This window comes from Fusarium solani, assembly GCF_023522795.1.
Source record: "Fusarium solani strain SB1 chromosome Unknown bctg00000006, whole genome shotgun sequence".
Lineage (NCBI taxonomy): Eukaryota > Fungi > Ascomycota > Sordariomycetes > Hypocreales > Nectriaceae > Fusarium > Fusarium solani.
This window is the reverse complement of record NW_027072151.1, coordinates 637,300-651,823: the sequence shown is the minus strand read 5'-3', so window position 1 is coordinate 651,823 and position 14,524 is coordinate 637,300. Positions and strand designations below refer to the sequence as shown.

At 51.4% G+C, this 14,524-nt stretch overlaps 4 protein-coding genes across 4 annotated transcripts; 3 read left to right on the top strand and 1 right to left on the bottom strand.

Annotated features, from left to right (window-relative positions):
• Window positions 1–125: 125 nt before the first annotated feature.
• MRS44_009919 (uncharacterized protein) lies at window positions 126–4,300 on the top strand (the record flags this gene model as incomplete). The annotated part of the gene is made up of 8 exons (XM_046270008.2): window positions 126–383; window positions 436–576; window positions 624–894; window positions 951–1,258; window positions 1,306–1,455; window positions 1,504–1,888; window positions 1,938–2,033; window positions 2,466–4,300. The coding sequence occupies 8 exons, from the start codon at window positions 126–128 to the stop codon at window positions 4,298–4,300; spliced, it is 3,444 nt and encodes a 1,147-aa protein (XP_046131645.2).
• Window positions 4,301–5,255: 955 nt separating this feature from the next.
• Window positions 5,256–6,899, top strand: MRS44_009918 (uncharacterized protein; the record flags this gene model as incomplete). Its single annotated transcript, XM_046272778.2, has 2 exons — window positions 5,256–5,305; window positions 5,366–6,899. 2 exons carry the CDS (start codon window positions 5,256–5,258, stop codon window positions 6,897–6,899), a joined length of 1,584 nt encoding a protein of 527 aa, XP_046131647.2.
• Window positions 6,900–10,355: 3,456 nt separating this feature from the next.
• On the top strand, window positions 10,356–11,981 carry MRS44_009917 (uncharacterized protein; the record flags this gene model as incomplete). Its single annotated transcript, XM_046276563.2, has 1 exon — window positions 10,356–11,981. The coding sequence occupies one exon, from the start codon at window positions 10,356–10,358 to the stop codon at window positions 11,979–11,981; it is 1,626 nt and encodes a 541-aa protein (XP_046131649.2).
• A 294-nt stretch (window positions 11,982–12,275) lies between these two features.
• On the bottom strand, window positions 12,276–13,750 carry MRS44_009916 (uncharacterized protein; the record flags this gene model as incomplete). The annotated part of the gene is made up of 4 exons (XM_046272135.2): window positions 12,276–12,773; window positions 12,822–13,193; window positions 13,250–13,396; window positions 13,448–13,750. The coding sequence occupies 4 exons, from the start codon at window positions 13,748–13,750 to the stop codon at window positions 12,276–12,278; spliced, it is 1,320 nt and encodes a 439-aa protein (XP_046131650.1).
• Window positions 13,751–14,524: the final 774 nt, after the last annotated feature.

The window sequence follows — 14,524 nt, the reverse complement described above, 5'->3', positions numbered from 1 at the left end:
TTGTTCTTCGAAGGATCGACCGTATCATTTTTGCTTGTTTTTCCATTGACGTCTCCATCGTACACACGATCAAAGAACACACTATCATTTTTGCTTCAGAACACTACTTCTGCGCGCTAGACAAAATGACTTGGGAAACGATAGCCAAGGACAAGAAGCGCCGTATTGATGAGTCCATTCCAACGGAATGGCGCATCAAGATACCCACGTACGATGGCTCGATGCTAAATTTCCCCAAAGACAGCGGCATCATGACCCTGGAAGAACTCGTCATTACCGAATCTTCCGCAACTGAACTGGTCAACAAGATGGCAGCGGGAGAGCTGACATCTGTCGCCGTCACGACTGCGTTCTGCAAGAGAGCTGCGCTCGCTCAACAATTGGTTGGTCTGAGAGCCTGCCGGGCATTGAAACACGGTGCTGAATACATATCAGGTTAACTGCGCGCACGAGTTCTTCCCGGAGATGGCCCTCAAGAGAGCCAGCGAGCTGGATGAATACTTTGCCAAGAACAAGAAGACCGTGGGGCCTCTCCACGGGTTGCCCATCTCATTAAAGGACCAACTCAGAATCAAGGTAATTTTCAGTTCGAATATTCTTGATGATGTCTCTAATGACGCCAGGGCCTTGAAACCACCATGGGCTACACAGCTTGGGTGGGCAAGTATGATGAGGAAGATTCGGTTCTGACTAGCCTTCTACGCAAAGCTGGAGCCGTCTTCTACATCAAGACCAGTGTCCCTCAGAGTCTTATGGTATGCGAGACTATTAACAACATCATCGGCCGAACCTTGAACCCCCGAAACAAGAACTGGTCTTGTGGAGGCAGCTCCGGAGGAGAGGGCGCTTTGGTTGGGTTCCGCGGCAGCCTCATCGGTGTTGGCACTGATATCGGTATGTTGAATCCTCTCACTTTAGCAATGTTGCACTACTCTTATTGACAATTTCAGGTGGCTCCATCCGAGTGCCATCTGCCTTCAACTTTCTCTACGGCTTGAGACCTAGTCACGGGCGTCTGCCATATGCTAAAATGGCCAACAGCATGGAGGGACAGGAAACCGTCCATTCCGTATGTGGCCCTCTTACACACTCAGTAGAGGACATGCGACTCTTTGTGACTTCAGTTCTTGCGGAGCAACCCTGGGAGTATGACTCCAAGGTCATTCCGATGCCATGGCGACAGGCCGAAGAGGATGCCATCAAGACCAAGATTTCGTCCAAGGGCTTGACTTTGGGCTTCTACAACTGCGATGGAGTGGTGAGTTCGGCTTTCTCGATGGATGACACATTCAGCTAATAAGTTAGGTCCTCCCTCACCCTCCCATTCTTCGCGGTGTGCAGACAGTTGTCGACAAACTGAAGGAAGGGGGCCACATGGTTGTTCCCTGGGAACCATACAAGCACTCATATGCTGTCGATCTTGCCAACAAGATCTACGCCTCAGATGGCGGAACAGTAGGAACCCTCCAATCGACCCTGATACTTGTCTAACTTGACTTTTAGGATGTGTTCGAGACGCTAAAGGCTTCTGGCGAGCCCGATATCCCCAATTTTGCCGATTTGATAAACCCGTCCCTTCCCAAGCTGGACATGAACGAACTCTGGAGCGCAAACCTCAAGAAGTGGGATTACCAGCGTGAATACCTGGCTGCCATTCTCGCCCTGGAAGAGAAGCTTGGCAAGCAGCTGGATGCAATCATCGCACCCATCACACCCACTGCAACCATCCGGCACGACCAGTTCAAGTACTACGGGTATGCGAGTGTGATTAACCTCCTCGACTTCACAAGCGTTGTCGTTCCGGTCACTTTTGCCGATAAGGCCGTTGATATCAAGAATGAATCTTTCAGTCCTCTAACGGATATAGACAGCATGGTTCAGGCAGAATGTGAGTTTGCCTTGAAGGCTCGAGGGCCCTGCTAATTCGGCCGGAACAGACGATCCGGAAGCCTACCATGGCGCACCTGTTGGCGTGCAAATCATTGGGAGGAGACTGACGGAGGAACGCATCATGGCGATAGCCGAGGAGATTGGTAAACTTCTGGGGAATGAAACCACATAGTAATGGCCTTGGATGAAGGAATTTCCATCATGCTAGATGGCTGTTGGATGGAGCGAGCTCAGGGAGGGCACGTGACAGGGAAGCTAGCAGCGGTGGTTTCGGCGATGGAGGCGAGCGGGGGCATCTTTATTTCTAGCAACAACATCCTCCATCCAATCAGCCAAACTTCTTCTCGAAACATATGCTTCCAGTCCTTTACACATAGTGTATCGCATCTACAACTGCCATGCAAGAGCCTCCCCGCAAATCGAGACATGGTTGTCTCCGGTGCAAGGCGAAGAAGGTATGGAGCCCAAGGCACAAGCAGGGATCACCATCTGACTCGACATCTATTGGCAGATAAAGTGCGACGAGAAGAAGCCAGGTTGTTCACGTTGCCAAGAAAAAGACTTGCCATGTCCAGGATACTCGCTCAACGTTCGTTGGTCACAGAAGCATCAAATCCAACTCAGCCAGCCACGACCACGCTCTCGGAGACCAGAAGCTCCATCAGCATCCCTTTGGGACAGTACCGCACTTTCTGAATCTATTCAAACTAGAACTAGTATTACTCATACTGTTCCAAGCGAGATCCTTCAAGTACCGGTTCAGAATTCTTCGACTGCGGGAAATGTCGAACTTGGCAATCCCTTTCCGATACTCCCACAAGAAGACGCCGCCTCTCTTCAACAACCCACATCGCCTTCACCTGACCTCTGTAGTGCATTCGATCCTTTCCCCTCCAGCCTCAACCTCGCATCCATGGGCGATCTCTTGCCATTTGAGACCCATTATGGCGCACTTGATCTCTTGCCAGAGGACGCGAATATCGGCAGCCAAAGCCTTCTTGATCAATGTTTCGACCTTGATATTGGAGGCTTGGTCAACCAAGCCCTCAGTCCTGCTATGCAGGATTCCCAAACTACGTCGGACAAAACTACCCATGCCTCTGGTCAGCTCTCACCACCTCGCCTACCTGAGTTGCTACATCTACCCTCGACACTCACAGACTACTTCTTTAAAGAAGTCATCAAGTTGTACTGTACTTGGGACAATACTTTCAATTCACTACGAATCATGATCGGCAGGATGTGGCAATCTTCCGGTGCGCTTTACCACATCATGCAAAGCATGTCAGCCATCTGCCTATCAGAGAGCTTTCCTCATCTCGCCTCTATAGCATTCGGAGAACGCTCCTGTGCTTTGGAATACCTGCAACAAAACGCAACATCTCCTTCATGCAAGGAGCAGCACGCTTTGGCCACCTTCTTATTCGGACACAGCTCCAGCTGGTTTGACCCGCACGACCTGGCAACCGACAAGTTCCAAGAGGCCGGGGTAATTATCTCATCATGGTCCTTGCCGGATAGCGAGTTCAGCTGGTCATTCTTGGATGAGGCACTGGATTTTTGGAAGATGCTTCTTGCCTTTACCACAAAAACGGCCGTTGGAAAAGACTCGGCCCAGCAGACATGTGTCAGCCCTTCTCAACTGACTGACCGGACTCTTCCTCACGCTTGGAATGGAATTTCTCGAGAGATAGTCCAACTGATGACTGATGTAGGGCGGTTGGTATTTAGTGTTCGGACAAGTTTACCCAACGTCCTATTCACTGATGAGAACCATCTCGACTTCTTTCGAGACACCTTGGAGAAGGCTGGTCGTCTGGAACAGCAACTCCTCGCTTTTGTTGCGGCAGAGGCTTCACGCATTGTGGACCCTGGCGACCCCAACACCCCACCGACACATTTCCAGCACATGGATGAAGCTTTCCGATACACGGGCCTTTTACAACTATACCGCGTCTTCCCGGAGTTGCTTGCGCGGCGTTACAGGCCCTGGAACAAAGACGAGATCCTTCTACCACTAGAGGCTTCAAAAATCCCCACCAGGCGCGAAAGAAGCGCGTGGTTGACTTCTTTGGCCACCCATGTTGTCCAGATCCTACAGCAGATTCCTTTCGAGTCTCTCACGAGATGCATCCAACCCTTCGTCATGGTCGCAGTGTCAGGCGAGCTCCGGTACAACGACCAAACCCCTGGTTCCGGGTCGATATTTGGTGCGTCGATCGAGACAGCTCGCGCTCGAAATTTTGTCAAGTCGCGGTTGGCAGCTTACACACACGTCCTTCCTCTTCCCAAGGTTCAGCAGCATTACCAACTCGTCAAGGACATCTGGACCGCCATCGACAGCGGAGATGAGGACGTCTACTGGGTGGACGTAGCTTCACAGAAGAATCTCAGTCCTCTGATGGCGTGAATGCAGGCATTTGATCAATCTCTCTTTGCAAGTACATGTACATACCTCCTTGTCCGGTGTGGCTCTTCCGGTCGAGTCCCAGCGCTGGACTTGCCGGATTAGGCAAGAAAATGCGAACTCAGCCGAGAGTAATTCCGGTCGTCTCCTACATCTCTCATTAAAGCCGCTCGCTGAGAGGGTGAATTGTGATGTTTCCAAACCAAATACAAAGAGACTCAGGTTTTTTACTCAAGTCGCAAGGTGCCAAGAAAGACCGAGGTGAAGTGGCCGGAGCGCAGCATTTCGGCCTGGACGCTCTAGGGTATCCGAGCCCCGGCTCAACATCAGCCCAGCCCCTGGCGGCTAAAGAACCTACTGGTTCAAACCCGGGAGGGGGGTTCCTAAGAGCATGTATTTCCTCGACCGCAAGCATGCTGGAGTGGTTGAAAGAGGCTTGCAGGCTCTCCAATCAATGTGTCGCGTGCTTTTGCGGCAAGGTGATACCCTGAGTGTTCTCAACTTACAGTCTGAGACAGTAAGACAGGTGGGGGTTTCTCCACGCGTTGGATGAGCCTAATTTTTACCCCTGTCCCGCGGGAGCCAATTCTCATAGGGCTGTGATGGCTTTGTCGGCAGCCCAACCGCAAGAACCGCCTTCCCGCTGGAGCCTATTTCCAATCGTGATAGTCTAAGCAAGATTTAGATCCTTTGACCGTTACCGAAGTTCCTTCTCCTACGCGATGTCACCAAATCCTTCACTGTGGAGTCGTCTTGGCTGGCTTGTTTAATTTCCCATTGGCCACCTCGGACTCTAATTAACCTTGTCGACCTCGCACTTTAAACTGGCAAATTAGCCGTCGTGATTGGCTCGGCAGCTCAACTGGACCCCGAGCTCCGTCTCCGTCCAATATATACCCCTCGCTCTCAGCAATGTCTCACAGGTTCGTTCGGACTCAACCGACACCACTTCAACGCCATGGCGCGAAAAGGCAGCCGCAAGGTCCGCACTGGATGCTTGACCTGCAAGTAAGTGACTGCTGTGCGCTCCATAACTGGAGGAGGCAGCTAACCACCGATCGTTTCTAGAATACGCAAGGTCAAGTGTGACGAGGCCAAGCCATTTTGCCAGCGGTGTACAAAGACTGGTCGGAAGTGTGATGGATATATGCTGCCATGGGCCCCCGATCTGGATGACTCTCGAAGGGAGTCTGATAGGTACATACTACCATGGACCCCTGATCCGGCCGACTCTCGATCCCTTTACCAATACGGCGGAACCGCGGTCGAAGCGAGAGCCCTGCAATTTTTCTGTGAAGTCGCAGGGCCATCGCTTTCCGGCCCCATCGAGCCCTCGTTCTGGACAAAGGTTGTCATGCAGATCTGCTGTTCTCAACCGGCTGTTAAACACTCTGTCATTGCAATCAGCTCCTTCTACGAAGAAGTAGAAGCTGAGGTCCAGTCCGGAAAGAAACCACAACACACCGTAGCGCTGAAGCACTACAACACGGCAATACAAGAGCTGAAAAAGATGGATAACCAACCCTTGGTATTGTTGGTGTGTCTTCTCTTCGTCTGTATGGAACTCCTCCAATCGAACCAGGGACTGGCTGTCCAACACTGCAACCACGGCCTTGCCATATTAAAACAGTGCATATCTGAGACCTGGGTGACGGAACACCTGGCACCCATGTTCCGACGACTATGCGCAGTCCCACTGTTCTTTGGTGGGGACTTTGCAAACTTCCCAGACCTGAATGTTCTGGAATATCCAATACCGAGAGAAGCAGAGTTCTCTAGCTTTTCAGACGCTCAAGGTATGATTGACGATATTTTCAACCGTACGGTGCGCCTCGTTCGATGGGGCGAGGAGTACTGTGTCGGTGATTTGAGGCATAAGGAAGTAAATCCTCGCCTTCTCGAAGAACAAAAAAGAACCGAGGCGCTTCTGGCTCAGTGGCAGACCCTGTTTGACAAGTGGGAAAGAAAGGTGACGCCATCAGCCGTGACGGATATCCAGAGAAGCTTCCTCGTTATGCGTCACCAGACTTGTCAGATCTGGGCTCGCATGGCCTTTTGCCCTGAAGAGTCGGGCTACGACAAACACGTGGACAACTTCAAACGCATAGTTGAAGAGTCTGCACGCATCGAAACGAACCATAAACGGTCGCTGGTGTTTTGTTTCGAGATGGCCTTCACACCGATGCTCTTCTCTATTGTGATGAAGTGTCGGGATTTGAACACACGCTTAGAAGCCCTGCGGCTGATCAAGGTACATGGAGTGCCGCGAGAGAGCCTTTGGGAGAGCCAGATAATGCATGCCATTGGACGACGGTTAATCGAAATTGAGCATGGCGCGATATTGGATGACCAGGGACAACTGTCACCAATGTCGGTTGCATGTCCTGGCCTGCCACCAGAAGAGCGAAGGATACATCGGCTCATATCAGAGCCTTCGGAAAGTGCTCAAGCTGGGGTATACGGAGGGAAAATACGCGGGACAAGGGTCAAGTTTTTCATGCGGACGCTTGAAGGCAAGGTCTTTCACCATTCGGAGCTCCTTGCAACGGATGAAGCACCCGCATCTTTTAGGCCGGCTAGCTCGAAGAGTCCTGAATCGTGAGCCTGAGACAACACGTTACCTGGAAGCCTCAAACTGTCTTCTAAAACTCAGGCCAATCCCATGCCACTGGCTTAACCTTCTGGCTGCAGTACCAGACCTGCGCAAAATAGAAATCGGCTTGATCCTTGTCTTTTGATCTTGAGAAGTGCCTTTGCGCCCCATATGTCCTGCTTCTCGGCGACTTAATAATATCCCAGTCGAAGAACATCTTTGGATCAAAACTATACAAGGCATACTGGTGCCTTAACAATACTTAATGAGCTCTTCTACGCTTGTCTGAGGGGGTTGCCTCCTGACGGGCCGCACTCTGCCCTCAGCACCTACTCAGCTTAGAGCGGCAAGAGCTCAGTTCCAGAAAGGGAAATGGATGTTAGCGTATGTGAGTTTCGTTTCCGAGTTTGATGGTACAGGTTGCAAGTCATGAGCCAAGGCATTGGCTCGGATTTCGCCTGCAAAGGCAACTGTCCTCCTAGATGTGCAATCTAAGACGAGGCAAAGTCGTGAGATGGTGCAATGTAGGACAAGATGAGCCTGGTCGAAACGACGGGTGTATCACTGGACTAGGCCTTTTCTCGGCTCTTACTGTGGCTCATTCTATCACCTAGTAATACAGCATTCCATGATCCTGTTCTCATATTTTCCTTAATTCCACTCTGGTCAAGGTCATCTACTCAGCCACGAGCCGAGGCTCTCCTGTGTAATGAATCAGATTCAGCCCCTCGTGACCTCGTCCAACCAACTGCTATTACAAAATGTCTTGTTCTGAGGGGCTAATTTCATCTTTGAAAGTTGACCCAAATATTTCTCAGTTCTTGTCTTCCAGGTTTCAAAGGCGCTCCATCATCAACCGTATCTAGCAACGCGGGAAGTTGAAATGGCCGGCGATCTTGGAAGTCTCAAACCACCGGCATATCATCCTATGCCACAGCTTGATGATACAGAGTACGAATCGTCGGACTCCAATGTCCAGAGGGAGAACCCTGGTCACGTTGAAAATCAACGATGTAAGACTTTGTCAGCAGAAGGCTGGGGCTTGGAGATTCTCTCTAGCTTCAGCAGCCTGGTCTTGCTGGGAGGTATCATTTCCATCTTCTGCTACATGAGAGATAGATCACTCTCGGATTGACGGTTTCCAATCTCACTCAAAGCGACAATCTCCATCCTCACGACTGCTTGCGGCGCGGCAATAATGCACAGTGTCAGTACCTCTATTAGCCAGCTCAAATGGCTACACTTTGTAAGCGGCCATCGGAAGCTGTTGAGCCTCGAATCTTTTGATGAAGCCAGCCAAGGGCCCTATGGTTCAATCAAATTCCTATTCACCATTCGATGGAATCTCGCCACCATTGGCGCCTTGGTCACCATCTTCCGGCTTGGGCTCGCACCTCTAGCACAACAGGTTGTTAGCCTTGAACCACGCGACGTTGTCACACCGGACGACGGTGCGACTTTTGGATTCACGCATGCATACGATCGGAACGAGACTTTCGTCAACGCTGGCAAGTTGTCATGGCTCCTTTATTGTAGGCGAACGCTGCTGACATGTCCACGCTCTGCCACCGGACCCTCTGATGCAATCAGCCATACTTAGGGGCCTCTACAACTTCAACAGCCAACCCAAGTTCACATGTGGCGGGTCTTGCCGCTGGAATGGATCCCACATCTCACTTGGCTTCAAGAGTGTATGCAAAATGTTACGGCTTGGACATTGCAACACCAACGCTGCGAAGGACCCCCTGTATTCGGACCTCGTTCATGCAACTTGACAACTCCAGCAGGCCTAGGCCTTTCAACATGGTTCGTACCGACGGAAGGCCACACTACGTTTCAGATCAACACCACGACTGGAAACTACGGTGTTGAGACCAATCTCAGCTACCGTGACATGGAGGTCGCCAAAATGGCCGTCTATCGAGCAACCGCAGAAGTGCCCCAACGCTCGTTCAACAGCTCCGATGTGAACATAACCGACTGCACTCTCCAGCTCGCTGCATACGAGTACGTAAATGCCCGGGCAAATGGAAGTAGCTTCTCGTTCGAAACCAAGCGTCAAGTCGATCTCCGTGACGGGGACCACGGTGAATGTGCTGGTGGGACTGATTTTGGCTGTTGGACAAGGCAGGTGATGTCCAATGGATCAAAGATGGACAACTCGCCAACATTGAGCTTCTCAGTGCTTGATATGCAGGCGTTGGGTCTATTTTTCCTCTCAGCGACGTTCAAATCACAGTGGATTGAGGGATATGGCAATAATCCAAACCCTGGTTTAAGTACTGTACTCGGAGGAGACGTGGGCCTTTCTCAGGCCTTTCAAGAGATGGGCATGAGCATAATTGATTACCTACGCAATGGTCCCAACGGGATGCTAGCCACAGGAGACCGGATAGAGAGCAGGATCTTTATCTCGATTCGATGGTATTGGTTGGTTGGGCCGGTTGCCATAGAGCTCGCTGGTCTGATCCTGACTGTCCTGACCATTGTTGGCAATAGGCGCAACGTCCCGTTGTGGAATTCATCAGCACTTGCAGTCCTAGCCTGTCAGCACGACGAAGAGGAAAATTGGATGCGGGCCAAGGTTAGGGATATGCAGGAGATCATAAAAGTGGCAGAGAGCTCCAAGATCCGGCTCGAATAAAGTGTCAGAGTCAAAGCTAGTATGGAATGATTTTCCCAACGAGCATGGAATTACTTTCCTAGCTGGTATCTGCCCCCTTTTCTAGTTGATCTGGAATCGCTTTCCTAGTTAACCTAGTATGGAATTACCTTCCCCATTTCCGAGTCCAAGTCAGCCTACTCCTCAGACCAGGCGTGATCAAAGAGAGTTTCTGGCTAAGAACTTCGATTCTTGGGACTTTCGAGGCCTGTGTTCAATGTGAAAGGAGTTTCAGAAGTCTAAATAGTTTCTACAAGGAGCTAAGGGGTAAAACAATCCTGAGCGCGGGCTCCGCGGTCTGCGCGGACTGGCTAAAAGCACGTGGGGACTACCATCTCCGTTAGTTCAAGCAGTTGGCACAGCAATATCATGCTCGTCAGGTCACAAATACATAAGTCTCGGTCTCCCCGGAGTTATTACCTACGTAGGGCCAACTTAGGTCGTAATATCATACCGTATGGAATCCAACCCCTAACCGGGGCTGGAGGCCCACGGACTCGACCAGACAACCCGCCCGAGAAATCCCCCCTACACCGGGATGGATGCCGATCCGGTGTCATGTTTGCACTCCAAGGTCGCATGTATAGTGCTAGGCGGTAACTGTCTGCACCCCAGTGGAGCTAACCCATGCGCCGGCATGATATTGTCCAGGGGACGATCCATATCAGGATGTATACGAAAAGTGAGCATATTATAAATAACCTGCTCAAACCCCGTGTTTTTCTGCATAGTCCTTGACCTGAGTTCCATCCCTTTGGTCTTTCGACATTCACCAGCCGATGCGCTGTCTCTCGAATCCGACCATGTCTCCTCCCAAGATCCCTTATCTCGCTTTATCTGCTCTTTTGAACGCTGCTCTGATACATGCTGCGCCCGATCAATGCGTGCCAGACACCTTCACCTTCCCCGATATCCTGGGCACAAAACACATATTGACTACAGCGTCAAAGGTGGAAGGTTACACTGGCTTTTCGAAATGGAAACCGGAGTCAACTGAGATTGGCCCTGAAGGCGTCAGTTTCTGCAATGTCTCAGTCACGTACTCTCATCTAGGCGACCAGGATGTCATTCATGCCCATGTATGGCTGCCCCTTTCTGGCTACAACAACCGCTTCGTCGGCGTTGGAGGCGGAGGCTGGATTACTGGAGAGATTGGCGACGACGCCATGTCGGCTCTCACATACAAGGGCTACGCAACAGCGGCTACTGACGGTGGCTATACACATGACCCCTTCTCGACTGCAGATGCTTGGCTGATGCCAAACCCCGGAAACGTCAACCAGACACTTCTCACCAACTTTGCCAACCGTGCCGTGCACGAGGCGGCTATAATCGGCAAGCATATTGCTAAAGACTACTACGTAGAGTCTCCCGCCTTTTCATACTGGTCTGGGTGCTCCACTGGTGGCCGACAGGGCATCACCAGCGCCCTGCTGCATCCTCATGATTTCGATGGCATCTTGGCCAGTTGCCCAGGCGTCGAGTTCCCTTCACTCTTACTGGCCTTGTACTGGCCGCAGTTTGTCATGAACCAGCTAGGAGCATACCCAGATGCTTGCCAATTCGAGGCCTTGAGGGCTGCTGCCATCGAGGAATGTGATAAGTTGGATGGAGTGAAGGACGGCATCATCTCTCGAGATGATCTCTGCAGGTTCGACCCAAACAGCGTCGTCGGCAAAGAGTTCGTATCTCAAGGGGCCAAGTGCAAGGTTTCAGAGGAAGCCGCCAAAATTTTGAAGGCCATGTTTGAAGGGCCCAAGGATGCAGAGGGAAAGAGTCTTTTCGCCGGATCAACACCAGGCACCGCGGCCGTTGGCATGATGGCACTCGCCAATACCCTCTGCCAGGATGGAAAATGCACCGATGGGATCCCATTTACGATTGCGACCGACTGGATCCGACTACTTGTCAAGAAGGACCCATCCTTTGACTCCAAGACTCTGACGCCTGAGCAATTCTCGCAGCTCTTCCATGACAGCCAGCGCGACTATAACGGCATGTTTGGTGCCGGTGACCGAGATTTCCAGCGGTTCCGTAAGGCCAACAAGAAGATGATTACATGGCACGGAACCAGCGATGAGGCTATCACCATCAATGCCATGAGGCGCTTCTATGACGGCGTCACTGCGCTGGACAAGAGCCGAGGTGTCGACACGGCTTCTTACTACCGTTTCTTCGAGGTTCCTGGAGGAACACACTGTTCGGCCCCCGTGGGGGTCGCGCACCCTCTGCATGCTCTCGACTCCCTGCGACGTTGGGTAGAGGATGGAGTTGCACCCGACTCACTCGAAACCACGCTTATCGGCCAGGACAACGAGGGCGGAAAGGAGCAGAACCCTCTTTGCCCCTATCCGCTTACGGGGTCTAAGAAGACCGGCAAGTTCACTTGTGTTGAACGCAAGAACCAGGTTGGTAGGGATGAGCTGTGATTGGTTTTGAAGCTAAAGTATAAGGAGCAGGTCTAGATAGTTACGAGAGCGTTGGCGGGTATGGTCACATTCGATTTCGCATATAGATAGATGCTCTATGGGAGACCCTCCTACAACCACGGGGCAGTCTGGTGCGACAATAGGATTGTCACTCTTCATTTCTTTTAGCATGAAGTGTTTATTTGCTATTATGAGACCAATAAAAGCCACTTGACAACTTAGAAGCAACCACTAATAGTTCACGTCCACTCAGATAAGCCCAACATAGAACCAGTGAAGCCCAATTTGGGCTCACTAATACCTGGTCTTGATCAAGGGAAGCCGACCTTGAACACCCTTCTCCTTGCCTGAAGCAGTAGCCATCATGGCCACCCTCGAACGCCCATCATCCGGTGCCTTGGATCCGCATGGGCAGGGCTCAGCAGGAGCTGGCTCACCGCCCGAAATCGTGACGCCGTTAACACACATCATGATGGCATCAGCAAACTGACCACCGTATATGATGTTTTGCTCCTTCCCGTCGACAATATCGAAGACGGTTAGTTGCTTCCCTTCTTTGTCACCTGTACCCATGGTGCCCTTGGGAACCTCGATATGCAGTCGCAGGCCCATGTGCTTGCGGATATCGCCTCTCACCCAAGTAAAGGTCCCAGCTGGAACGGGCTTGAGTTCCCCTGACCCATCCTCAAGCTTGAATTTCTTGGATTCGAACGAGTACATGTAGATGCCCACGGGGTTCGCAATCGAAACTTTGTTGCCGTCGCGAGCAAGCCCGTTGATGGAGACTCCGATCTACAGACAGTCAACTTCAGAGTCTCGAGCAAAAATATGGTTACTGACCTGAGGGTCCGAGTGTCTCTGAGGTTGACCATACTTGGAACAGTTGCAGAGCTTGGTTTGATCGGTGATGTCGTTCCCATCCGAGTCTTTGCGAAGCACAGTCGCCTGGGCTGCGATATCAACCTCAGCTCCCAGGGTGTTGTTGGCCTGCGCGAGATGCATGATGCAGCCTGGGTTGGTGGTCTCGAAGCCTCCGTTAGGATCCCCAGGGACTTTGAGATTCTTGATGCCATTCCATTGGTTGTAGGGGTTGTAGTTGCCCTTGCTGTCCAACATGTCCTTGAGGTTGATCTTGTCAGCATACTCTGGGTTGCATGCTTTGTAGATGGACAGCAGCTTGTCTTGGTCATGTTTGGCCAGGAAATCCCAGTACTAGAAGAGCATGTATGTTAGTCTTTGAGGGCTGCATTGGACGGTGGCCATGTTACCTCAGGGCCTTCGCACGTAAACGTCACAGAAGTGATATCACCATCTTCGTTCTTCTTCACGGTCCATTCAAGGTACTCGTCGTGGAGATCACGGTTGGCATCTGCGTCCTTCCACCGGTCCACTTGATCGGGCCACTTAATCTCAACCTATAGCTATACGTTAGTCTCGTGACCTGTCGCGCAGGTTGACATAAGTACCAATCGTGGGAAGCCAGACCAGGTGATGGCTGTTGGCTTCTGGCTGACATTGAATGGAGTGAGTCGACCGTTGAAGAATTGGGTCAGCGGTGTACGGTTGAAAACAGCGCCCTCCCTGCCTGCCTGCAGCGGCTGGAATACACCGTCCTCGTCCGTATAGCCAGCGTTGATCTCCTCGTTTATCCAAAAGGAGATGGTATCGGACCACTCTTGCTTTTGTTTGTCCGTGAGCTTGTCATCTTGGACGGGAAACCCGGGAGGATCAAAGGAGGCAATGGTTTCAGAGGTGAAGTTTTCAGACATGGTGAGAGAGAATGTGATACACTTAAAGATGGAAGAGATGTTTGGGGAGTTGTTTGGGGAGTTTTCAATTTCATGTGAGGTCGGCTGGGCGCTTTATATGTCTAAATGCTGGGAATTTGCTTCGACTTCTCCGTCGCTTGAAGGACATGGCAGCTCTAAACCTGGAACGCCCTGCAATCATCACGAACTTTTCATGTGAATCCAACCTTTCGATGCGTGAATGTCCGAATCTAGCACTTTCGGAATTGACGCGGTAGCTCTTGAAGCCAGAGGCTGGCTGAACCTGAAGATCGGCGTGAGATTGACAGCAGCTGAATATGCGAGTCTCAGGTGCCCCGCAAACACAAGATACCCTTATTGGACCATTAGATGCTCAGCCTTTGAGCACAAGATTGTGACACCCAATCATCGACTATGGAAACGCAAAAATGAGACATGCGCCAAGGAAGTCGGGAACGCCGGTTAAGGTCATGGCTGGGACGGCCCGCATGGGGCTGAGGATGGTTTACGTCGGCTGTGGTGCAGTAGCGTGCCGTTTTCTCACTCTTGAAGCGGGGTAGGAGAACGGTCTGTAGTCTGACTACCAATGCAGTAATGATGTGGAACTTCAGCTCAATATTGCAACGGCGTCCTTCCCCGATATAGACAACTGTCATGTTGTTGAGACTTGGATGTCTTACAACAGCAACACTTCAGCTACCCTGCCGAAACCATGTGATGTTTTCCCGCTGACGACTTGACCGAATTCGAAAATACCCCCTCTAATATGTCTCA